General features: G+C 40.2%; 1 protein-coding gene across 1 annotated transcript in view; it reads right to left on the reverse strand.

Annotated features, from left to right (window-relative positions):
* The window catches only part of PRKAR2A (protein kinase cAMP-dependent type II regulatory subunit alpha), a 112,428-nt gene that overhangs the window by 11,750 nt on the left and 75,864 nt on the right, over positions 1–24,814 (reverse strand). Inside the window, exons 4-8 of the mRNA XM_044451696.1 lie at positions 24,709–24,792; positions 9,751–9,857; positions 6,075–6,228; positions 1,486–1,587; positions 520–594 (exon numbers count right to left, since the gene is read on the reverse strand). Coding sequence (XP_044307631.1) covers positions 520–594; positions 1,486–1,587; positions 6,075–6,228; positions 9,751–9,857; positions 24,709–24,792 — 522 coding nt within the window. The remainder of the gene's footprint in view (positions 1–519; positions 595–1,485; positions 1,588–6,074; positions 6,229–9,750; positions 9,858–24,708; positions 24,793–24,814) is intronic.

Genomic DNA, 24,814 nt, shown 5'->3' on the forward strand with positions numbered 1-24,814 from the left:
TATGTAGAAGCTTGCACCTGCTGAGATTGTAACACGCTTATTTTAAACATGTTGGTAAGATCTTTGAAGGCCTACAGGACAGAAAGGTACTAATATCTGTGAACTAATTCAATAAAATCTTCTAGTTAACTTATCCATGGAGAAAAGGAAACATATGATGTGTATTATTGAGTACTGGCTACAAAGGAATCTAAGATGCAGGTAAGTCATTATTACAAGAATATACCGCAGCCCTATAAAAGCAAATCCAGCAATTAATTTCTGGATGACCGTGATATGTTCTAGTTCCAGAGCACTAATAGACTGTACCTCTGGACCACTATCTTCTTGCTGTTCCCAAGAAGTGGAGGCACTTACACAGCATCCAATAAAATTCTGCATTTTTTGGTCTTCTACTTTCATATAAAATGCACAAGATTTATGGCTCTTAAATAAAAACACCAATAGATTCAAGTAGTTCAGGCTAACAATAAGGTCAACCTAACCTAGCCATATTGAATGTGAACTGTGCCCACATACCTGACAAATGATACGCTCCCCATCTCGATATGTCTTCTCCCCTATTACATCAACAATTTTCATTCGCTCTGAAGGCTGCAACAGAAACAGAAAATTGTTTTCACCTGTCCTAACACTTTCTCTGGCATAACCCAATGCATTCCACAACATGGATTCAAAATTATCCATATACAGATACATGCAAAACAGTCTCCTTTTTGCTACTATGCCTTTTGGCAGGGCTTCCAATAAGTCCTATGTCCCCAAGGAGTTTCATAATTTATTACTGAGGGGCGGTTTGCCCAGCTGCCACTCTAGTTAGCTATGCCTGTCTGTGTCTGTACCATCATCCTTTCCACTGCTTTGCTTAGATCAGCTAGCTCAAAAAGTGGCAGGAAGACTATTTTTTTTCAATTCCTCCCAACCACCATTTCCTGCTGCTGTGTTCAACAGCTATTCACAGCTGCCAGTGTTTCCACTAGACCTGGGTGCCAAGCAGAAGCAGCTGTGGTGATCCATGCCAGCAGCCATGCCAGCATGCACACAAGCTTCTTTCCTTTCATTTTGACAGAGCAACTACCAGAAGGGGCCCCGTCAGAGAGCTGAGTGTACAGCCTATGACAACAGCATTCTGGACTCTCTGCCAGTTAACTCGGGATTGCCATTGTGTTCAGCATAAGATGGCACTTTGTAGGTTCCACATGTGGTTTAACATTCTTCCAACAGAAGCGCTTCAAGGCCAGAGGAAGCTGTCACACCTCAAGACTCCATAGCCCAACACAGTTTACCCCTTAAATATTCATCTATAAAATAGTATCCATGTACATAGCAAAGTTGTCTATTTGGAAAAACACATTATAACTCTTCAGTGGCTATTGCCACAGGTTCTTTCCTATCCTAGCAGATGGAATAAGCTCCTAAATAATTTCAATAGTGAAAAGGCAATTTAACAATTCTTTGGGGATCACTTTCTACAAAGGACTTTACCTCCAGTGACTTGAGAAGGGGCACTGACTCAATAAATAATTCATACATCTTCCTCTTCTTTGCATTGTTTTTTAGTATAATTCTTCTGAATGTCACTCGATCCTTTAAGAAACAGTGTGAAAAAACAGGTTATTTCTTTTGGCAGTTGCAATCTGAACTAATCAAACCAGGACCACATCAACACAAATAACACACCCATTTAAAACCCACTGGTTCGCTGAGTTTGTGGTGGGCTTACTGTGGGTGTAACGTTGGTTTTAGTATGTTATTTTGTGATTTTCTATGTTATTGATTGTTGTTATATAGTTTAATGCGGTAAACCATCCAGGGAACCTTGTTTGGGCTGATGGATGGCATACAAATATTTAAACAAAGAAACAAACTGTCCCATTTGGTTGTATGAATAAGTATAAAATTTGTCTAGTCATCCAACTTTCGCAATTGCCAATAAATACATTCATGTTGGAAAGAGAACATGAAGAGAGTTGAGAGGCAAAAATATTCTTTCCTAAACATCCTTTCTCTCTCCTTGTACTTTATGCAGAGGATGTAGTCAAGAATCAGGTTGTTGAGAATGAACAAACGTTTATTCAAGCAAGAAATGCTGCTTAGCTGGTTTCTTAGGCATTAGGAAATGACAGAATAACAGAAAGATCAGGCCACAAATAAACCAGCCTGTCTCATTGAACTTTGTGCCATCAATATAAGATGAACTAGTCTTCCCATGCGTCTAGTCTTTCCTTTCCCAAAGATTCAGAAGTCATGAAACAGAAGTCATAGCACTCTCATGAAAGACAAAAGCAACATAATCTCTCCCACACACTTTCCATGTACATCACAAAGCAAGTTTTGTTCAGCCCAATTGCAGATTGGCTATTAAATCCATGATGCACTAACCAGTTACAGGACACATTCGGAAAAGCAAGCAGTTTGCAAATTATGTATTACCCAAAGCATCTTAAAGCTTTGTACATCAATTAGTTCTGAGAGCTACAGACAGGGAAAATAACAGGCATGTACTTCCATGTATATTTTCACCTCTGGGAAACCATCTACATCAGCATTGACTAGAGGATGCTGGAGGTTGTAGTCCAACACATCTGGAGGATGTTGTGAAAGGTTGTTCTACATGACGAAGTGTCCACTAGGTGGTGATATATGAATGATCAAGTGGGCTGGAGCGTATCCAGATTCAGCACAAATTCTTACCTCACAGTTTTCATTCATACATGCACACACTGACATTGTAACTTGCAAGATCTAAAAGATCACAGCAACATTATTGTTGCCGAAATACATACATAAGAGCTAGCTCCTAAATCACAAGCAGGTAGAAATACTGGCATCTCCACTCCCACATTACAAAACATGCATATGCCACCAGGCATGTGGTTGTATACATGAGAATCAGTTCTGGGTTTTCACCATAATTTTACACGAATTGGTATAACCTGCTCTGGAAAGGTATGCCTTAATGATTGCTTGCTTTTCATAGAATAATTTTGAATTTAGGAATGGAGTATGACTATATAAGCCCACTATCCACCCCTGCCCCCTGTGCTCTCGTGTAGGTTTGACATTTTGTGGGACTGTGCGTAAAACTCCTGCCCTAATGAGGAAGGGAAGATTACAGAAATTGTGAATAAACTGTCCTTTCTGAGATTTATGTGAAAATATGCTTCCCATGCAATTGCAAGCACGATCCTAGAGCGACCCAAACCCCTGCCATGAAGAGCATCCCTATTAGCCTTGCATTCAGTGCTGTTAGAGGACTGAGAATATATGTGAAAAATGATCGCTTGAATAGGTCAGGGCAGACAACAGAGTCAGTGCTGTATTTTAAATTCACTGGAATTATGTCAGAACAGGCAAGGTTGTTGTAGACCTACTTCATAATTGTGTGAACAAAGAAATACAATTCTTGGATGTTACAAAGAAAGTGACAAAGTGATTGACTACTGTCTTTAAATCTAAACCTGTAATCAGAGGAGCCATAAATGATATTCAGGATATAATATAATAATAGGGGGAATTCATGCTTTAGTGTTTTCAGCAATGGGCTAGAAATAAAATGTGTTTCTTAATCAAACAGAACACAAATAGCATGATAATGTTTAGTTTCTGAAGAGGATAATACTGGTAAGGGACTTGAAAGGCCTACTATCTTGTGCCCACAGACAATCTACTCACTGAGTGGTTTAACATTTCTAGAACAACTTTGGCAAGTCAAAATACAAATTGTGTAATGTGAGGTAGAATGCCTTAGACAAGATTCAAAGAAGGTAGCTTCTCTGTTATGAAAGTTTAGTGCAAGCGTATATGGAGTCAACCTAAATGGTGAGATTTAGAGATCCACCTGCCATATTAATATGCTGTGTTTTCTGCAAACTCACAAAGAATGTAAGATGATAGCTTACAACTAATAGAAATTAAAAAAGGAAAAAGGACAGAAGAGGAAGAGGAAAATAAGCCAAGGAAGGTGTCATGGCCTCAGAGGAGAGAAGTCAAATGGCAGCTGGTTCCAGCCACCACTGTCTCACTTCTTCTGATGCAGCTAGATGGAATGGCTGATAGAAAGTGCACATTTAGGCATCAAAGCTAAACAAGGAGGAAACCTGAAGCATTCATTTACAATCCGTGCTTTAATGCTTCTTCTGTATATGTATAGGGAAGACCTGCTCCATATTGCTTTTCCAGAAACTGATAACTATATTAAAGAAAAAGGCACTCAGATACTATGCAAAAGTGCTTCAGGTTAGCTTAAAAACAGAAAAAAATTACCCTGAACATTCTTTGACTTGAAACAAAAAGCTATTTTTTGGACAAAGGAGGAGGAAAGGCTGACAGAATGGAAATCAAAGGTGCAAGACATTAGGGAGGGCACAAAACTGGATTTGGAAGAATAAAGATACCTACAAGGCTATGGATGATCTCCAGAAGTAGCAAACCATTCACAGTAGAACAAGAGAAGTCAGTAACTGTGATGTCTGTGCGTGAATGAGAGAAAATAGTAATGCAGTTTCCCATTTCTGTCAGCACAGGCTTGCAAATCCTGCTCACGGTAAATGGCTTTTGCTTATGGTGTGGGAGGTGAAGGGAGCCTAACATTCAAATGCACCCACAAGGCTCTAATAAGCAGCTGTGAGACAAATGAAGGCAATTGAGAGGACTGTTCCAAGGTGATGGGAGACATTACCAGGAAGGCAGGGAACAATGGAGAGAATCTCTGGGAGCCTGAAAATGGTATAGATAATCAAGCAGAAATATAATTATGTCCAGGGCAAAGCAGAACTGGGGAATGAGTGCTGAGGCTGCCTACATCTCTCTCCAACATTTTGAACAGTCCACCTTAAAAATGGTGATTTGAAAAGGGATCAAAAGTCTCTTGCACTTGAACAAGTATCTGTAATAAAATACACCATTACAGAATAAGAGTTTCTTCATATATAGAAACTCCAAAGCATATGTGCAAGAGCCAACTGGCAACTGGAACGAAGCGATAGCGGATGGAATCTGAAGTATTACACAGCTGATTCTGCATGCAAAGAGGGTTTTGGCGCACGCATGCACCCCCCTCCCCCAATAGCTTCCCATGCTGCATGGCAAACAGCTTTTGAAAATCAGGAAGCTTTCAAACGCTGTTTGTGATACAACATGGGTAAGTGTAAACTTCAAAGGAAAAAATCTCATTAGGCCCGCAAGTGCCACAAACATGGCTACCAAACATTCCCTACACATCTTGGGTTTTTTATGTTGCACTGAGCAATTTTTGTTGGGAAGGTGAAAAAACTCAAACGAAATTAAAATCTTCAGCCAGCTCTGAGTACAATCATTCTGTTCACAGTTCATTTTGTGCAGAAGAGGAAGATGACTGATGCTCAGAAGACAGGCAATGAATAAAGTAAAACCTCTCCTAAGAGAGTGGCTGCTTAGCCTTCTTCTGAAGAGGTCCCAAGATAAGATTACTGAGCCTGTGAATGAAATAAGCCCTGTAAGTAACAGCCTAGCTAGCTCAACAGTTAAAGGGCCATTTTAAGGCAGGGATGGAAAACATTTCTGTTGAGCACTGCACTCTTGGGAGCGGCACACACTTGCGGAGGGCAGTGGTCAGTGGGTAGAAGACGCAGACAAAGCTAAGAGTGGGCAGAGATAGGCAAGGCAATGGCCTATCCATATTTCCTAGAATTTTTGTCTTCTCTCTCCAGCTGTGACCTTAAAAATCTCACTTCAAACAAGCAATTATGTACATAAAAAAGTATCCACTGGCACAAGCTTTTTTCTATATATTCTAACTGTTAGCAGGAAGATTTTTAAGGGGCTCACAGAGTACATGGGTGAAGTGAACTCCACCAACCCCAGCTAAAACCCACTTCCACAGCAATTGTCAAGAAAAGAACGGCCAGATCAAGAAAAATTCCTGTTCCTCACCCGTTTCACAATGTTAAAATTAATAGTCAGCCTAGCCAAAAGCACAAAGCTACATATTGAAGAATACAAGAGCAGCAAAACAGTGGACAGAAATTATATTTATTACTATATCATGCAAGTATAATGAGAGATGGTTTGCCCACCACACACAGAAAACTTACCAATCCCCAAAGAGATCCATCTGTTGTAGCAACAATAGTCGCAGCTCTAGGAGTGTTGTACATCAAGGCCAGTTCCCCAAAACTGCCATGATTATCATAGCGGCCAACACAACGAGTTTGGCCATCTCGTGCTACAAAAATATCATACAATCCCCTAGAATGATGAGAAACACAAATTCTTAGACAAACACAAAACATTAGACCAAATGCAAAGCACTGCTACCAAGAACCCAGTCTGGCAAAATGCAAGCAAGCAAGGTCCTCCCCAATCCATTTAAAATAAGACTGTTTCCAAATTTCTCCCCTGTGGTTTGAGTAGAACAAGCCTGCTAAAATGTATTGTGACATGCATCCAAAGCAACTTTTTTCTTCTTCTCACCAAGTTGATCCTTATTTGGAAATCTTTTTCTCTTACATGTGTTATACAGAAGAATATTCTTGCAAAATTTTTATCATCTTCTATATTGATTGCTCTCAAGAATATTATACGGTAGGGCACTATCATCTCTATTTTATAGATAGAGGAATTGAAGCAGATAAATGATTACAGAAAAGATACCCACTAAAAGGATGGTTCAGGGAAGGTGACTTGAACCAATGTCACCAAGAGTTCTGCATCGCCATGGGGAGTTTAACCATTTCAAAAACCATGGACTTTTTCAATATTGCCAGCAGCTGCAGACAAGTTTCCATGTATAATATTTTAGGTCTATTTGAGAATGGAAAATGGAATTATTTCTTATTATATAAATGAAAATATGTTTTCTAATTTCCAGTGACTTTCAGAAAGAATATTTCTAAATATTGCTCTAAGTTAATTTTATCCCCAGCCACCTAATCACATGAAGTACAATTGATAATGACCTGGAGAGAAGGCAAGCATGTTGCTTACAGTCCTTGTCTGGTTTTGTGGAACATACTTGTACTATTTGAAAAACATCCACCAGGAGCCAATTATTTATACCCAGCTTTCACTCTGATTGCATGGCTTTGAGACACAGACACTGCTACAATGTCTACGTAGTAATATGCAGAACTACATTTTGTAAGCTGACAGTGCTGAATCTGGCCTATTCTCCAATGCATCATGCTATCTAAGAAAATATGCAATCACAAAAAGGATGATCTACTGCTGCTAAGAAAGAACAATGCTACTAGTACATAGAGAATTTTGTATCAGGAGTTTTACAAAGACAGCAATAAGCATAAAAGTGTTAACAGCTTAGTCACCGTCTCCAACTTGCTTTGGATCAACAACAGGGCATCAGGTGATACTGCAACATCTAACACAGAAAAGCAGCTTTGGGATAGCAGCTTTCTCAGCAACAGAGATTTCCAGGCAATAAAAAACTATTGCTTTTGGCTTTGATCAAGGAATAAACATTTTGAAGGAGCTCAATATTTTCATAAAATGGAACACTCACACTGGTTCCTAAATCACAGAACTAAACAAGACTGACATTTTTAAAACAACTACTGACATTCAGTAGAAATATGAGAGTATGGTACACTCAAATATGAAAACTTTGTAAGAAGTTATGAGGATTAAATGTTCACACATCCTAAGCAATATTCAAGAATGGGAAACACCCATTGTGAGAATATATGAATCGGCTAGTAATAAGGATGTCTTAAATATCAGATACTGTTGTATGCATAGGAGACAAGAAAAATTGATTTCTGTTCCAATCTTAGTTCATAGATTCATAGAATAGTAGAGCTGGAAAGGGACAAGAAGGTCATCAGGTGCAAACTGCTGCTGGTGCAGGATGCCAAGTTACACCATTCCACTCAGACAACTGTCCAGTTTAGCCTTGAATCTCTTTAGTGGGAGAGCCCACAACCTCTCTTGGCAACTGGTTCCATCACTGTATTGCTTTGAGAGTTAGGAAGTTTTTCCTTGTGTCTAGTCTGAATCTAGTGTGCTGTAGTTCAGGTTTGTTGTTCTGTATCCTACACTGAGGGATGAGTGAGAAGAGATCTTTTCCTTCCGCTTTGTGACAGCCGTTGAAGTACTTGTAGAGTTTTCATATCCCCTCTCAGTTGTCCCTTCTCAAGGCTGCACATGTCCAGCTCTCTCAGTTTCTCATTGCAGGGACTGGTTTCCAGACCATCATCTTAGCTGCCCAACTCTGAATCCTTTCTAGTTTTTCTGTATTTTTTTAAAACTTGGGTGCCCAAAACTGAACACGGTATTCTAGGTTTGACTAGTGCAAAGTAAAGGGAAACTAGTACCTCTAGTTCATTCAGCTAGCTATTAGAACTTGTTTCATAAGAGTTTATCAGCAGCAAAAGTAAAAAATAAGTTTTTTCAAAACTTTTAATTCTTTCAATACTTGCTTAAATCACCCAATTTTATCTCTGTGAGGTTCCTGTGCTGTTCTTTTTAGATCCTGGATGCTCATGCCTTTACTCTGTAGTATTTATATTTTTAAGTCTTTAATTGTATCTTTAATGTTATATTGCAAGCCACCCTCAGTGCTTGTCTCAAGGAAGGACATCAACTCCTATTTAATAACAGCAATATACCTATAAGTCCCTCAAAGAAATTTTGCACTATTTCTTTGAGGTATGATAGAAGCTGAGTCTTTGGGTCCATGCTCTGCCCACAAACACTTGGGTTTATAATTATGATGAAATATGCCATGAATATGCATATTTCCCCAAACTTATAGAAGACTTAAATAGGTGTTCATCACTCCCATTGTCGGCATAGAAATTTTCAAGAAGGAATACTATCTTGATAGTTTTAGACACTCCAAATCAATGTAAATGTGTTTCATGAGTAACAAAAAATAATGGCTATAGAAATAAAGTCATGTGTGGAATGAGAGAAAGATTTTAACTGTCACCATAATATGACAATTCCTGCAAGTCTCCCAAAGAAAGTCAGGCTACATATGTACCACAGTTTTTGCTGTTTTATATTCAGAACATAGAATAGTTTATCTTTGAGCTTTACTGGTGCTTAAGTAAGGCCTTCTGGCCTGAGTTTGGCAGGCTGCATGATGCCCCCAAAGCCCACCCGCTCACATGATCTCATCAGTGGTGCCCCACCTACTGTTTTCTCCAGTGCAGAAGGCACATGGAGCACCATTACCTCTTTCTGAACAATAAACTACTCAACTGGACTCCTACACATGGCAGTGAAGTTGACTGCTTCTTCCCACCTTACTCATGTCCTGACCAAGGTGCTAGTGGGCTAGGAAGGGAGTTGCCTGGAGTTTTTAGGACCTGGTTCCTGAAAGTGCCACCCAAGTTGAGTGATTTATTTCTGCTCTGTCATTCATTATTAAGGCAACCTCTTGTTATCTATTATCAAGAGGAGATAACAAGGGGATTCCATTCCCAAGATCAAGAGTTGGGGCTTGAGCAGGAGCCCATAAAGGCAGGAGTTTCTCTTCTCTGCTATAAATCTACACTTCAAGGGGCCATTCAGTTGTCCATGTGTGTCATTTCCAAATGATTTATGAGCCATAAAGTGAAAGCTACCATAGTATCCATTTATTTTACTTTTCAGTCACATCATGTTCCTAGAAAATGCTCTTCTGAATTTTAAAGAAGTACATGCACAGCTTAAAAAGTTCACTTCCCTAGCAATGCATTCCTAGATTTTGGCAAAACTTAAAGAATGAAGTCTTAAACTCAGTGGCAAAGCAGTTTTTTGGCTTCTTACCGCTCAATGACATAAAAGTTGTCTCCATCATCTCCCTGGTCAATTACATGTTCCTGAGGTTGCACTCTTCTTTCAAACATGGCATCAAGAACCTGTGACAACTGCTCCTGAAAGGACAAGAGTGCTTTGTTTAACATCATTTACTATAAATACTGAGGCATGCTCATTTTTACACAGTATTTTTTCTTGTTTATTCCTTGCATTCCATATTTTGCCTCTTCATATTGTTATTCAGTATAACGAGCTCTTCAAATGTTACATTCTTTGCATGGCAATTTCTTCATATAGGAAAACATGGGCTAAATGCACTGTATAGAGTGTGGTCTAAGCTCATACACACACGTGCCACACACAAGTCAAACAACTTGTGCATACCACATACTTGGAAAAATTCAAGCTGCACTTCACATATTCCACAAGATAGTACATACTGCCCTACACTGCAGTTATCTCCATGAAGCAAACCAGCACATGTGAGGCATTCCAAATATCAAATTTAGTGGGTCAGTTCACAGTGACCTGTGTGCAAACTTGTCACCTGCCAACCAGATTTAGAATCACAGAATCAGTGCAGGACTGTAAATTAAACCATCCCTCTCAGGTGGCTGTCCATCTTGCTTCTAGTGTGGGAGAGCCCACAACCTCCCTAGATAATTCATCCTATTGTCAGAATGCTCTAGTAGTCAGGAAATTTTTCTTGCTATCTAGCCAGAATCTGGCTTCCAGTAACTTGGTCCCTTATTCTGCATCCTGCACTCTGGCCCTCCTCTTTGTGACAGCCTTTCAAGTACCTACCCACTTATGTTGCTGGTGTATCTTGCCATGTTGCCTAAATTCAGGCAGCATTACCTGTTCAGGAAGGCAGTGACCTTCAAATAGCCCATGGATTATTTGAGGGTTTCTGCCCCTAAAACAAGCCATGCCATCCAGATTTGGACAACTTGGAAAAAATTCACACCAGCAATGTTACTTAGAAATGTATCTAATCCAGTGCAGCTTGTTTACTATGCCATGATCAAAGGGTCAAAGTGAACACTTGGTTTTCAACATTTAACAGTTACTATGGAAGTCAACCAATTAACCGGAGACACTAACCTCAATTTGTTATGTGCAACTTTGATGAAAAGAATATCTCGCAGGGCATAGGTGAAGATGAATGGCTGATATAATGAAAGCACTTTGCAAACTAGATTCAATGGAAGTAAACACTTAATAGTCAAGGACAGAAAAAGCATATGCCGTGTTTTAAAAACTCAAAATGTTTCAAGCACTACAGACTGCTCTACAGTGTAGAACAAAATCCTGGCTGATGGATGTCATAAACACCCGGTACCCATGCTGAATCAAAACATGTTTTAAACATAAAAATATTGGTCGCACATCTGAATGCTACCCATATTAAACACACACACCTTCTATATTTCTGAATATAGAAAACGTAGGCTAAGATCTCTCTCCCTGGCAAGTTAACTACCCACAGCCAAGGAATTAAAAACACCCACTATTAAGAAATTTCAAACATGCAGGTACCCAACTGCAGTCTGAAGAAGTACAATATAGAATTTTAGCATGATTAAATAAGCTCTGAATGGCAAGGAAACAGTGGAGTCCAGGGCATTACTGAAAGAGTTTGATAGTTAAAAGACAACAACTACTACTACATCAGCTGACATAAGGTTCCTGTCTTCATTAGTAACAGCTACCTGGAAATAATTCACAATAGCTGCAGTACAAAAGTGACACTCGCCTCGCAATAAGAAAAATGTGTCATTTAGAATTAAGGCAATTTTATGAAAAGTCAAACTAAAATCAATGCAATTAATACACCCAACACAAAACATGCTGTAAACATATTTTAACATATAATTTTATTTAACAAACCTAACTGTAGTTCTGGAACAGGTCTGCAGACTGTGCATATAGTCCAAAATAATCCTAATACTTCCCAAGTAAACTAGGCTGTAGCTTTATTAACAGCAACCCTCCCAAATGTGTATCCCCCTCAGAACCAGGGCTAATGTTTTGTGCGAGACAGCAGCACAATCCCAAATTCTGTGCTACCACCGGCTAACATGTTATTTCTATTATAGTGAGAGGTCCCAGAACAAACCAATATTAAGTAGCATTCTGTGTTAGTCTTTCATTGCAAAATCAAACCAACTGAAATTTATTTAAAAGTTATTTTAACTGTTAATTTATTATTATTGTATTTATAAATTTTAATATATAGCCGAGATGGTACCAGTTTTTAAATTATTAATAGTATTTTTATGGTTCTTTTATGGATGTTGTGAGCCACCCCAAGGCTTTGTTGCAATGGGGGCGGCATAAAAATGTTTTAAATAAATAAATAAGACCTTGTCATGACTGACTTGTCCCCATCCGTTTCAATAGGTCCATCTTAGAGATGGGTAAGATTCTTTTATCTCTTCAAAAGATAAAAGAATACCAAGGTATTATGCTACTACTGTACTGCTTTACGCCACAACCCCCAAATTTTGTAGGCTTTCAGGGATATCAAATTCTGGACTTTTTTGTGGTCTTAACTAGAAATTCCAGCTGGACATGCTATGCAAAAAGTACAGTACAAAATAAGGATTTTGTGGTACAAAACAGCACAAAACTAGTACCAACATTTGGTATTGAAAGGGCTCTGAAAAGCAAATATAATATTTCAAGCATGAGTATTATTGCTCAGGTTGCTGGATTGCAAATTAAATCTATTAGTATTTGTCAGTGCTAGTCAACCTATTTAAAAGTTCTTTTTCTTCTAGCGAAAGCCACTTAATTACAACATATGCTTCAGCCTATCATTATGTATTTATTCAAGGTCCTCTGTATACCACTTCTCCGCCTGAAGGTCCCCCAAAGCACACCATAGTGGCTACATTTGTTACTGATAGCAACTTACCAATGCTGTGATTCACTTGCTACTCCTACATTTTTATTGCTACTGACACTTATAAACTCTCTGCTTCAGTTATTGCTTGATTTTCAGACTTGTATGTTACCTGTTGAATTATTAAAGCTGACAGAACACAGTCAACATTTTGAAAACAAGAGGGATTATCTCTAATGAACATACTGGAATAAACTCTGAACCACCTTCTGTGAGAAGAGGGGTGGGGTTTGAAAAGCTTTGGCGCTACAGTAGTGGGGGGCGGGGGGGGGGAGAGCTGACATTCAGGCAAAAGCTTGTCCCTCCCTGTTCAAATCTTATCAAAAGGAGTTCTAGAGCTTTCATCATACTAGGATTCCCGGTGCTCATGCAGTCTTTCAAATCATTATTAAATGATTGCACATTGTAGCTAAGCAACCTATAGCAAAATAAAGAAAACCTAACAAAATAAAGATTTCACAACACCTCTACGTGAAGATGGCCTACAAAACAGCAGAAAAAGGCTTTACACTGTTGGAAACAAAGCACAGAGTTAAATGAACTTGGGTGAATGGGGCCAATATGTACCAACCAACAACATATCCCCAGCAGATGCTGCTTCAAGCCCTTTCTAGAAAACCTACACAACAGGATGGAGAAAATTCATTGCTGGTTTCACTGCCATTTCTATCAGTCCTAGCCAACATACTTAACAGTAAGAGATGAAAGAAGCTGCAGTCCAAAACATGCAGAGGGCCTTCTGTTTATCACCCCCGCTCTACAACATACTAGATTCAGTTCTAAAGCCACCTTGTTACATTGCTAGAAGATTGTTAGCAAACTCCTACCTGATATCTTTGGTAGACCTATAATATGTGGTCTCCCAATTTTAGGACATTATTAGAGAACATTACTGTCTCAGGACAGATATGAGTAACAGCCAGATGTATTCCTCCATGAATCGGAGAACGCCTTCCATTTGTGGCTTCCTGCTGGAAGAAAGGGGCATGGTGGTAACCCATCAGTTCCCCCTTCTCCCAGCACCATCTGCCAGCTGTTCTAGAAAGGGTCCCACCATTCAGAACAGATTTTAAGCAGGTAGAGAGACAGGAGGAATTGATGAAAATTGCCACCCTGCCCATTTCCTTCAAAAGGAGTGAAACTCTTACCAAACACAAGTCTACATCTAATCCTAATACAGACCATTACTTGGGTGAAGTGCCTGGCAAGTGACATTTCACTCAGTTTCACAGTAAATCTGAGATGTTAAGTTTTTCATAATAACATTTTACAAGTGAGGAACCTCTGAGAATTCACTTCCAGAGAAGCTAAAGCACAGCTGGTATTTGAAGACAGGCCTAAATTCAGCAGTCCACTGGATGATGTGGGCTCAAAATGGTCTTACTTATGAAAATAATTTGTTTGAAGAGAGGAAATCTTAAAACCTTATAAAATTGCTTTGTTAAAAGGCACACAAAGACTACACTGAAGAGATGTAATATTCTATTCACAATATTTTCTGTTTTACTCCATCTGTTGATGATTAACAGGGCAGGTGAAGAAGGCATCAGGGTCTGCTCCAGCTGAACTCCCCACCACCAACACAGGGCCATCTACTATCAACAACCATGTGAGAAGGATGCCAGGAGAGAGAGGGCAAGGATGAGAATGACACCAGACTCATGCTGGTGTTCCAGGTGGACTCCCCCTTCTCCAGCCCCCAAGGACATCTCCCACTTCTGCCCTATGGGAAGGATCGTTTTTATTTGCTAATGATGTTTGTTATGATTTTATTATTAGTAAACTGCTCTGGTAGGAATTGTATCCTGAAAAGAAGCATATAAATAATTGTAGAAAATTAACACAAACTATTAAGGATTCACTTAATATAGCTGACTAAATCTACCTTTGCGGCTTATTCAGAAGTTCTTAATCGAGAGACTCTGCCAGCAATTATGGTAGTAAGACTGCTTCTGAATTTTCAAATTTCCTATGTAAGTGTAGCAGCTGGATCAGGTAGAGGGTCCATGAAGTCTATCAATCATGTTTCAACATTGTGTAACTAGACACTGTCAAGAAGCTTCCATGCATGTTTATAAATCAATCAGTCAATCAATCAATCTCTCTCTCCCCACACACACACACCCGTCCAGTGCATGAAACATGATAGAGCTACCATATGCAATTTTCTTTTTAATATTTTTTTAATAATTAATCCTGCTCTCCCCTGCACTTCCCCTTTGTCTGGTTGTTATTGTTAGGTTTTAAATTTTGATAATGAAGTGTTTATTCTTTATTTTATGTGTTTTTATCTTTCTTGTAAACAGCCTTGAGACTATGGTAGTAGGCGGCATATAAAGGGAGGGAGGGAGGGGAGGTTTAACCTAGCTTAAATAGATCTAAACTTTAGGAATTCATGTAATCAGACCATCCCAGTAGCCACTCTATATTTTAGCAGCCAATTCTATCAATGATCCTTAGCATGAAGAAATGCTTTTATCTGTGTTAAATTTACTGTCAGCTTCATTTGGATGATCCTGAATTCTATTATTAGGAGAGAAAAAGAACAAATGTTCTATCAATTTTCTTTTAACTATTTATACTTTTATAAGCCACTATCCAGGCAATAAATCTTAGTAAGATATATTAAACATTTAATATTTGTTTAGCAAAGAAATTATTCAGGAACTCTCAGTTTTATGCAGCTATGATGCTGGAACACATGAATGAATGCAATTGTTCAGAGCTCTGTTAAAGGAGATTGTTTGTTGGTTTGTTTGTTTGGGAGGGGAATCCTCTGGCATTTTAATATATTTCCTCTAATTTAAGAGCATGAAATTATAAAACTCAATTTTTCATTTGTATATGCCCATCCTTTTGGGTTTAAATTGTACACTACCCTGATTACTATGGTAAATGAGCAGGTTAGAAATATTATAATAATGAAGATTTGCCAAGTATTTCATTCAACTAAAACTATTCCCAAAACCAAATTCCAGTATTCTAAAACTCCATGTCAAACTACTTAGAACATGTGGACACATATGTTCAACATGTAGGCCTAAAGCTCAACAATGAACAGTAACATGAAATAACCACATCTCTTGGGAGCACAGCAGGCATCTCTATAGCACAAAACGCCTTGCCTGCCATTCAGCTGCTTAATGGAATCACATGCTCCTGAGAAATACTTGGGTGGGTGGTACCTCCTACTAATACACTGCCTCCCAGCTTCAGTGATTAGGAGTGACCAACTCGCCACATAACAGGCTCTGGGAAGATGGAAAAGTGTGCTCCAGGCAGCAGAGCTGTCCAGGCAAGCTGTCACTCAGTGCTCTGCTGCTGGAGCAAGGGCAGAGGGAAACCTGAAAGCACTATAAAAGACAACCCTTAACAATAGCTACACTAACTCTCTCTTCTCGGCTTCCTTTCTGCAATACCTAACCATATATCTTTGCAAGCTTCCTCGTGTTAGAACCTAACATAGTACAGCCACATGCAAATATGAATAATTCTGAACCTTGATTGCATTTATAAAAGGTTTGGCACAATTGGGGTTATTGAATTTAAAACAGCTTATTCCAGTTTGAGTAAAAAGATAATTTACAGACTGAACCTAAACTGACAAGAATTCCTCTTGGATGCATCACAGAATGAAACGGCAAGAGATGGTGAAGGACACCCTAGCACTAGATTTAATTGCTGAGTGAACACTTATGCCAGGACAATACATTATCCTGACATAAATGGCAATTAAAGAACACATTGAACTTGGTGTTCACAAGTACTGGCAGAGAGATGCACCCTGGATGTTTCATTTTAGAATGGCTGTCAAGCCAATGACAAGCTGTCCCTGTTTGTCAACCTTTAAATAGGGAACTATAGGTGAGCGGCCATGTTATATCACTTACCATTTCCTCTTTCTTCATAAGAAACTGGAGACTTTGCTCTCTTTACTACCTCCTAAGTCCCATAATTTAATTGCCCACTAATTCTTCCTGATGCTGCATTGCCTACAACTACAGACAAGTCAATTCTGCAGAACCTGCCCAAGTAACAGACTTACACTTATATAATGCTTACACTGTCTTATAAGATCTTATTTATTCATTCATAATGTGTCTAGGCCACCTTTCAGAGGAGGAGCCCTCCCAAGGTAGCTTACAGCAACAATAAAATCCCATATAATAAAAACTGACACAGCAATAAAACAGGAAAAATTCATTAAAACAAACAACACCAGCAATAAAACATCTAGTACTAAATAACCCACAGCACAACTACAGCGACAAACCAGAAAAGTCCAGCAAACATAATCGGGGAGAGTAAAGAAGCAGGTCTCCAGGGCCTTCCTAAAAGACTGCAATGGACCCTTAATAGCAACCCATTCCAGAGATGAGGGCACTGTGGAAAAGGCCCCTTCTCATACATTAGTACATCTACCTGCCCTCAAAGGTGAGTGAGAGGGGCCTCTGCAGCTGATTTTAAGGTGCAGGCCAGTTGATGTAAGTGAAGGCTGTCCTTCCAAGTACATTCATCCCAAACTATTGAAGGTTTTAAAGGTTAAGGCCAACATATTTGACCTTGAAAATGTGTTGTTAACTAGTGCAGCTCCTGCAGTACAGTGGCTATATGATGTGACTATCTGATCCTCAACAGTACTTGAAAGGTCATATCCTGCACCAGGTTAACTTTCCAGACCATCTTTAACAGCAGCCTAAGTGCAAGGCATTGTAATAGTCCATCATGGATGTGACTAGTGCAGATAATCCTGGCAAGGTCCGTCTGCTCCAGAGATGGCTGGAGCTAGTGTCCCAGCCTAAGCTTGCAAAAAACACTCCTGGACACCACAGCCACCTGACCTTCTTACTTAGATCAGGAGGATTCCCAGACTGCACTGAGTATTTTGTGGGGAATGCAACCCCACCTAAGACTAACTAAAAATCTCAATCCAGAGTAATTGGTTTCCCAAGTTACAGCACTGTCAACTCGTCTGGGCTAAATCTCAGCTTGCTCATCCTTCTCCACTACAAAACAGCCTCCAAACACTGGCCCAAGAGCCATACAACCTCCCTGGAAACAAGAAGTAGAGCTGAGTATCATCCACATACTGATGTTACTTCAACCCAGTGAGAGCCAGTGTGGTGTGGTGGTTAAGAGCATGGAACTGGGACTCAGATGATCTGGGTTCGAGTCCCCGCTCAGCCATGGAGCCAACTGGGTGCCTTTGGGCCAGTCACAGACTCTCAGCCCAACCTACCTCACAGGGTTGTTGTTGTGGGGATAAGATGGAGGAGCAGAATGATGTAAGCTGCCTTGAGCCCTTTGTAGGAAAAAGGCAGGATATAAAGCAAAAAATAAATTAAATAAATAAATAAAACCCAAACCTCCAGATGACTTTGCCAGTGGCCCATGTAGGTGTCAAAAGAAATGATGGACAGAAGGAAATGTGGTGGCTCTCCATAGGGCAGTGGTGATAGGGTAGCATGAAGGTTTCCAAGCATGACCCTCTAAGGCAGCTCTTCCAGGAATGACCAGAACCACATTAGCACCTTGTGTCTTAAGTCCAGCCCAGATAAACAACGCAGAAGGGTATCATGAGCAATGGTACTGATACTCTTCACACAGCACAGCAACCCACCAAGGCAATTTGCTACAATGAGTTGATTATTCCCACAATGCGCCAGACAAAACCATTGGGCTCATCATGAGTATTTCACTCTCTTCATCCCCTTCCTTCCCCCTCGTTCTTCAGGCAGTATCACAGGGTATACCACAGAAGGAACGAGTCCCCTTTCCCTCCCTTCCATGAAGCTGAGCTGTTGTTGGCCTGCCGTCCTATTTCCTCCCATTTTTCTAGATCATAAGAAAATCTACTTGGGCAGCTGTGTCACAAAGGTCCTGTTCAAGGGGCTGCCCATGGCCATCCACCTTTGGAAGAGGGGAGAAATAATATGTAAAAGCAATTGTGCTCATTAGTTTCCTTCTTAATCCAACCTTCCCAATTTGTGAAAATCAGGCATGCAGGATTAGGAGTGAGGGAGCCTGGGGTTAGTGCTGGGCATGCAGAGCACTTGCTGGCAGGTACTCCCCCCCCCCCCACATACAGTACCTATCCAGGCTTCAGAGAAGTATTCCTCTGTGCCACAAACCCCTGGCAGATCCTCTCAGACTGAAATCTGTCTCAGGCTTGCAAAGCTTCAAATAGAGGATATTTGCTCCTGTTTGCAAAGGATCCTCCAGTCTTGTTTGGTTTGGGGGGGAGACTAAATGCCCCAAGAGTTACCTCTGTCTTGCCAGTGTCCACCAGATGTTAGTCCTTTCCAAATCAACCTTGGAATTTGACAGCTGAGGAATGATTGCAAGCATGGGGTTCCCCAAAATTTTTGCAGCACCCTGAGGTGCTATCACTTTGGGATCAAATTATGAAGTCAAGGAGAGCCTGGGAGCATGTGAGCACCCAAAATTTCCCTGAGAATCCAGTTGGGAAAGGGTTTCGGTGGAAGGGGTAATCCCAAGCACCCCCTTTTTTAAGCAGGCTCACTGAACTTTACGGAGGATTCATGCGCCCCTGATTCACTGAGTACATGCCAAAATTAAGTTTGCAGCACAACAGGAAATCCATTTTGGAGGCATGGAAAAAAGGACATGGTCAAGTGGGAAGGACTCTTAGCAGCAGAATCGACAATTTCTTTCCAGTAAATCCAGGAGCACATAAGCCCCCACCCAAAAAGTCCTGAAGACTTGAGGTAGCTAAATATGTAAAAATCTATTCCCCCTGCTAGCTACAGTGAGAAAAGAACATAAGAGAAGGGTTGTTTCACATCTGGAAAATGGAATACTTGCTATTTCAGTTCTTCCTTTTCTTATCCATGACAAGGATGGCACCAGTAAAAAAACTTCCTAAAAACCACTGTAACCTTAAAAGGCATTAGGAAAGCAATGTTTATTTGCCAGCAGATTCCCTGGAACAGCATCAAAGCTTGGCAAAGTCAGTTTCTTTGGTGTTTATCCTATGTTTACATATTTTTCTTTGGTTGCCTGACATGTACAGTATGAAAATTCTAAAATGCCAGCTGAAAGATCTTTTTCAATAGTAATGAGCAATAGCAATGGACAACACTAAAAAGAAGTATCCACAGGTTGCATGCTCCCCTGTCCACTTGGGTTTATTGGCCTCTTTATTCACTTATAATGACCTGTTTCAGATGAAATGACAACCCATCAGTTTAAAAACCTGATGCACGAAGGGGCTGAACCAGCAATGAATCTACAGTTTGTTGTTGGGTTAAACACTGGGTTGTTTCACACCTATACAACCCACTGATCCCATTTCAGATGATATAATCTGCAACATACAAAAGAGGCAACTATGAGTTATGAGTAAAAATGGGACTTATGGGCATAAGAACATAAGAAAAGCCCTGCTGGATCAGACCAGAGGTCACAGACCAGTGATGGCAAACCTTTTAGAGAGCGAGTGCCTAAACTGCAACTCAGAACCCACTTATTTATCAAGAAGTGCTAACACTGCAATAAAACCTGAATTTGCTGACCACCAGCACAAGAGGGCAACGTTCCACTGACCACCAGCTTTTGGCTGGCCCTGAAAAAGGCATCGGAGTGTATTTCCTACCTGAGTGTATTTCTTACCTTTCTTACCTTCTGCTAAAATCACAACGGGTTGTGCAGACTCGAACCAGCGACCTTTCAATCAACCAGCAGCATAGCAGTTTAAACCAATGTATTCCACTGCTGCATCCCATTAAAATCACAGTCGATGCAAATCCCTGGCAGCTCACTGACCAGTCATGCAAAAGTTCTGCAAGTCATGGGTAACGAGTGACTCATTAGTGCCTGGTGCCCTTAATCTTTCTGAATATGCGCATGGCTCCTGGAGGGCGCTGCCTGCCCCTTTGGGCATAGGTTTGCCATCACTGTCATAGACTCATAGAATAGTAGAGCTGGAAGGGGCCATGAAGGTCATCGGTCCAACCCAGACACCAATTATACCAACCCACTCAGATGATTGTCCAATTTCACCTTGAATGTCTCTAGTGTGGGAAAGCCCATGACTTGTTTAGGCAACTGAATCAACTGTTGTATTGCTCTGACAGTGAGGAAACTTTTCCTGATATTTTCCTAGTCCAGCACTCTGTACACACAGTGGTAAACCCGCTGCCCACAAGATCGCTCTAGCAAGATGGGTGCAAGACCTCCATCTGCCCAAGCTTCTCAGCAACTGGTGTACGCAGGCATGCCACCACTGGTAAAGGAGGAAGCACATAGCCAGCAAGGCTAGTAATCACTGACGGGCTCCTCACTCATGAATCTATCCAATCTCTTTTTAAAGACATCCAGATCGGCAGCCATCATCACTTCCCATGGCAGCAAATTCCACAGATTCGCATATGCTCTGTGAAGAAGTACTTCCTTTTATCTGTCCTAAACTTCTCACCACTCAGCTTTGTAGTATGAGCCCAGATTTAAGAGTCATGGGAGAATGAGAAAAATGTCTCTATTTTAAATACCTCTACCATGTCTACCCTACCATTTTTTCTAAGGTGAATAGACCAGTTGCTGCAGCTGGTCTCCACCCCCTGCTCCACCCCCTGATCATTTCTGTCGCCCTTCTCTGTACTTTTCCCAACTCACGTGCAGCTACCGGAACTGTACACAAAATTCTAAAACTGGTTGCACCAAGGGACTACAATCATGGTAGTTTTAGTTTCCATTCAGTTCCTAATTATGCCTAGCATGAAGTTGGCCTTCTTCAAAGAAGCTGAGCACTGGGTCCAACATTTTCATTGAGCTATCCATCACTACTCCAAGATCCCTTTCTTATTCAGTCACTGCCTAGTTCAGATCCCATCAGTATGTACTTGAAGTTGGAATTTTTTTGCCCCAACATGAGTTACTCTACATTTTCTTACACTTAAATACATTTGCCATTTTGATGCCGATTCTCCCAACTTGGAGAGACTCGTTTGGAGCTCCTTACAATCGCTTTGGTATTAACCACCTTAAAAAGTTTAGTGGCATCAGCAAACTTGGCCATCTCACTCCTTACCCCTATTGCCATATCGTTTATGAATAGGCTGAAAAGCACTGGTCCTAATACAGAACCCTGTGGGACTCCACTGGTGACCTCTCTGCATTGGGAGAAATTGCCCACCCTCTTGTCTTCTATCCTTTAACCAGTTAGTCGTGCATAAAAGACCCCTGCTTTTATCCCATGACTGCTTAGTTTGCTCAGGAGCCTTTAGAGAGGGCCTTTGTCAAAAGCCTTTTGGAACTCCAAGTAAACAATGTCTACTGAATTGCCCCTGCCTACATACTTACTGACACTCTGAAAGAACTCCGATAGGTTAGTGAGACAAGACTTTCCCTTACAGAAGCCAAAGTGATTTCTTTTCAGCAGTGCTTGTCCCTCTGTGTGTTACTGATTCTATCTTTATTCATGCTTTCAAGCCATTTACCTAGAACAGATGTTAAGCTGACTGGCCTATGATTTCCCAGATCCCGCCTAGATACTTTTTTTTTTTAAATTGGTGTTATATCAGCTATTCGCCAATCCTCTGATACAAGGGATAATTTTAGAGACACGTTAAATATTTTGGTAAGAAGGGCAGTGATTTCATCTGGATCTAGCAGGGCTCTTACATCCTCATATTCATTAGTCTAAAGCTACAATTCCATGCATCTTTACACAGGATAAATTTCTACTGAACCCTATAATGCTTATTACTTCAGAACAAATATGCACACGATTGGCCTGCAACATTATATTACTTATTCTCAACAGCTTTACAGAGCATGACATGAAGAGTCATACGTTTTCTAGAGGCTTTAAAAATGGTGCACTAGTGAAAAGCTTTTAGTACAAGCTGATTGTAGGCTCATGATCAGCTCAAAGCTGTAAAACTCTCCGCAAATTCTGGAAACAGACTGTGGAGAATACCTCCAACATAGCAGCACCAGTGAAGTTACTGTAACTTGTCACTTCCTACTAGCACAGACACTACTTCAAAATGTCACCAGCAGCATAAACTTGCAAACAGCACTTTGGCAGTTTGGAAAGGCTTTTATGTTAAAAATTTCAGAATAGCTGGCAGTGACTTGAAATTATAGCAGAAGACAACTGGCAATGCTGATAACACTTGTGCTGAAAGGTTTCTACTGTGCCAAGCGATGTAACTGACTGAGTTATAAAACTGTGCTTTATAGTGCATCAAGCATTATAAGACTAATGACAGTAATAGGAGAAGCAATCCCTGCAGAGCAGCCCTTCCATTTGTGCTGCTAGGGAAGGACTACCATGCAATGATCGATACTCGGATACCTGACCTCCAGGGAAAGCTTGAGTCAGGAAACAAAAAGAATACCGTTACACAAGTGAATTGGTTCCTGACATGTTTCTAGGTATTCCTTTTTATCAAGGGACATCTCTTCCAATGCTTCTTGGCAAACCTCCAGGCACTACTTTGAGCTCAAAGCTCTGAAAGCCAAAGAAAACTACTTTGGTTAATACACAAATATGAATAGGCAAGGCCTTAACATAGCAAACTGTAATTTGGGCTTAAAGTCAAAGAAAAGGTTGACATTGGATCAATGCATCTTTTTTCACTGGGCATACAACATGCTGTTTCATGACCCATGAGACCCAGTTACCAACACATGTGCACTTCCAGCAGAAACATTCTCACTTCACTCTAAATTCAGCCTCTTCCTCTCAAGCCACAAAAAGGGTCAGGTTCTCCTTTTGTTTTCTAATTACTCCCTTACCAGTTTACTTGCTTCTCCCCATCCAACAGGGATACATCCCTTAACATATAGTGCCCAGGATTCTAGTAGCAGAAAAGACTACTAAATCTTAAACTAAGACATATTGTGAAAAAATGCTTTAAGAGTGGATCTTCCTAAAAACTTGGAAAATACAAATCGCTGCCCATTTTGCAAAAGGAGGAAGGAGGGCAATAAGACTAGCACACAGTTACTTCCCCAAATACATCCTGAGTTTGGCTATTGTCAGGCCATCCAAATTTCTAACTAAAAGGGTGCAAAGAGTCTTGTAAAAGTGCTGCGCTTAGAGAACGGTAAGAAACAAGGAACACTCCAGAACCATCCAACAAGAAGAGTTTATTTTCAATATGACAGTGAAAGTATCTTCTGTTTTTGGTATAAAAATATGAACCTTAAGGATTTAATATATGCAAAGCAACTTCTCATCTTAACCATTCCCACCAAATCTGCAATCAGGGGCCACGGTGGAGGTACAAGAACCTAGCACCACACTGGCATCAGTCCTGGCTTCTCTAAAAAAAATCCTGCTGGCTAAAGAGGAAGGAGGGCAGTGGTTGCCATTTTTGTTTTTAACAATGCCCTGGAGACTGAGCCAACAACTGTGGCATTGCAAGCATTCCCTACTCCTGCAAAACCAGTTGGGCTACCAGCACAATCAAGGCAGGTGTGTAAGTTGGAGAGGCACCAATTTGAGAGGAAAATGCTGTTCTGTCGGCATCTATCTTCCATGCAATACAGAAATATATTGTGAGTTTTAAAAATGGCATTTCCCTTAATCTTTTGTGTATCTATCTTAACTTGTAGTGGTGAAAGTCAAAGTCCTCAGTTCAAATCTTGCTTCTGCCAAGAACTCACTAGTTAGCTTTAGGCAAGCCATTCATCAGTTTCAGTTTCCTACATACAATATGCATATAATAAGAGCAACCTATTTTACAGTGTAGGTGCAGGATTACAGCAATACAAAGTAAGACAAGTAATTTAGCATATGAAAGTGCTATATAATGTTAGGTCTTAACTTCCTTTTCTTCCACAATAACGTTTTTCTTTTGAAATTCCACTGGTGAAATAAGGGGCAAAAAGTAGTTGTACACTTATATTCAAAACGATTCTGTAAAAGTGAATTCAGTTAATCCAGCTTCATCCACACACTGCTATAAAATACATCAATACACTCTTGTATTTGGACATCAATTTTTTTTAGTGATTAGCCTGCAAACCATTAACATCAGGGGTGAAATTAAAGGTTGATTAAGTAACCACAAGACAAGTACTGATACCTGATCTAGGTTTTTAAAGATGAGGATATCTTTACATGCTTCTTGTAACCTGCATCTCTGCTCATCTGTTTTGGGATGCACTACCTGCAAAACATAATAAAGTAGA

The sequence above is a fragment of the Varanus komodoensis genome, unplaced genomic scaffold (genome assembly GCF_004798865.1).
Source record: "Varanus komodoensis strain SLA01 unplaced genomic scaffold, ASM479886v1 scaffold6_4, whole genome shotgun sequence".
Taxonomy (NCBI): domain Eukaryota; kingdom Metazoa; phylum Chordata; class Lepidosauria; order Squamata; family Varanidae; genus Varanus; species Varanus komodoensis.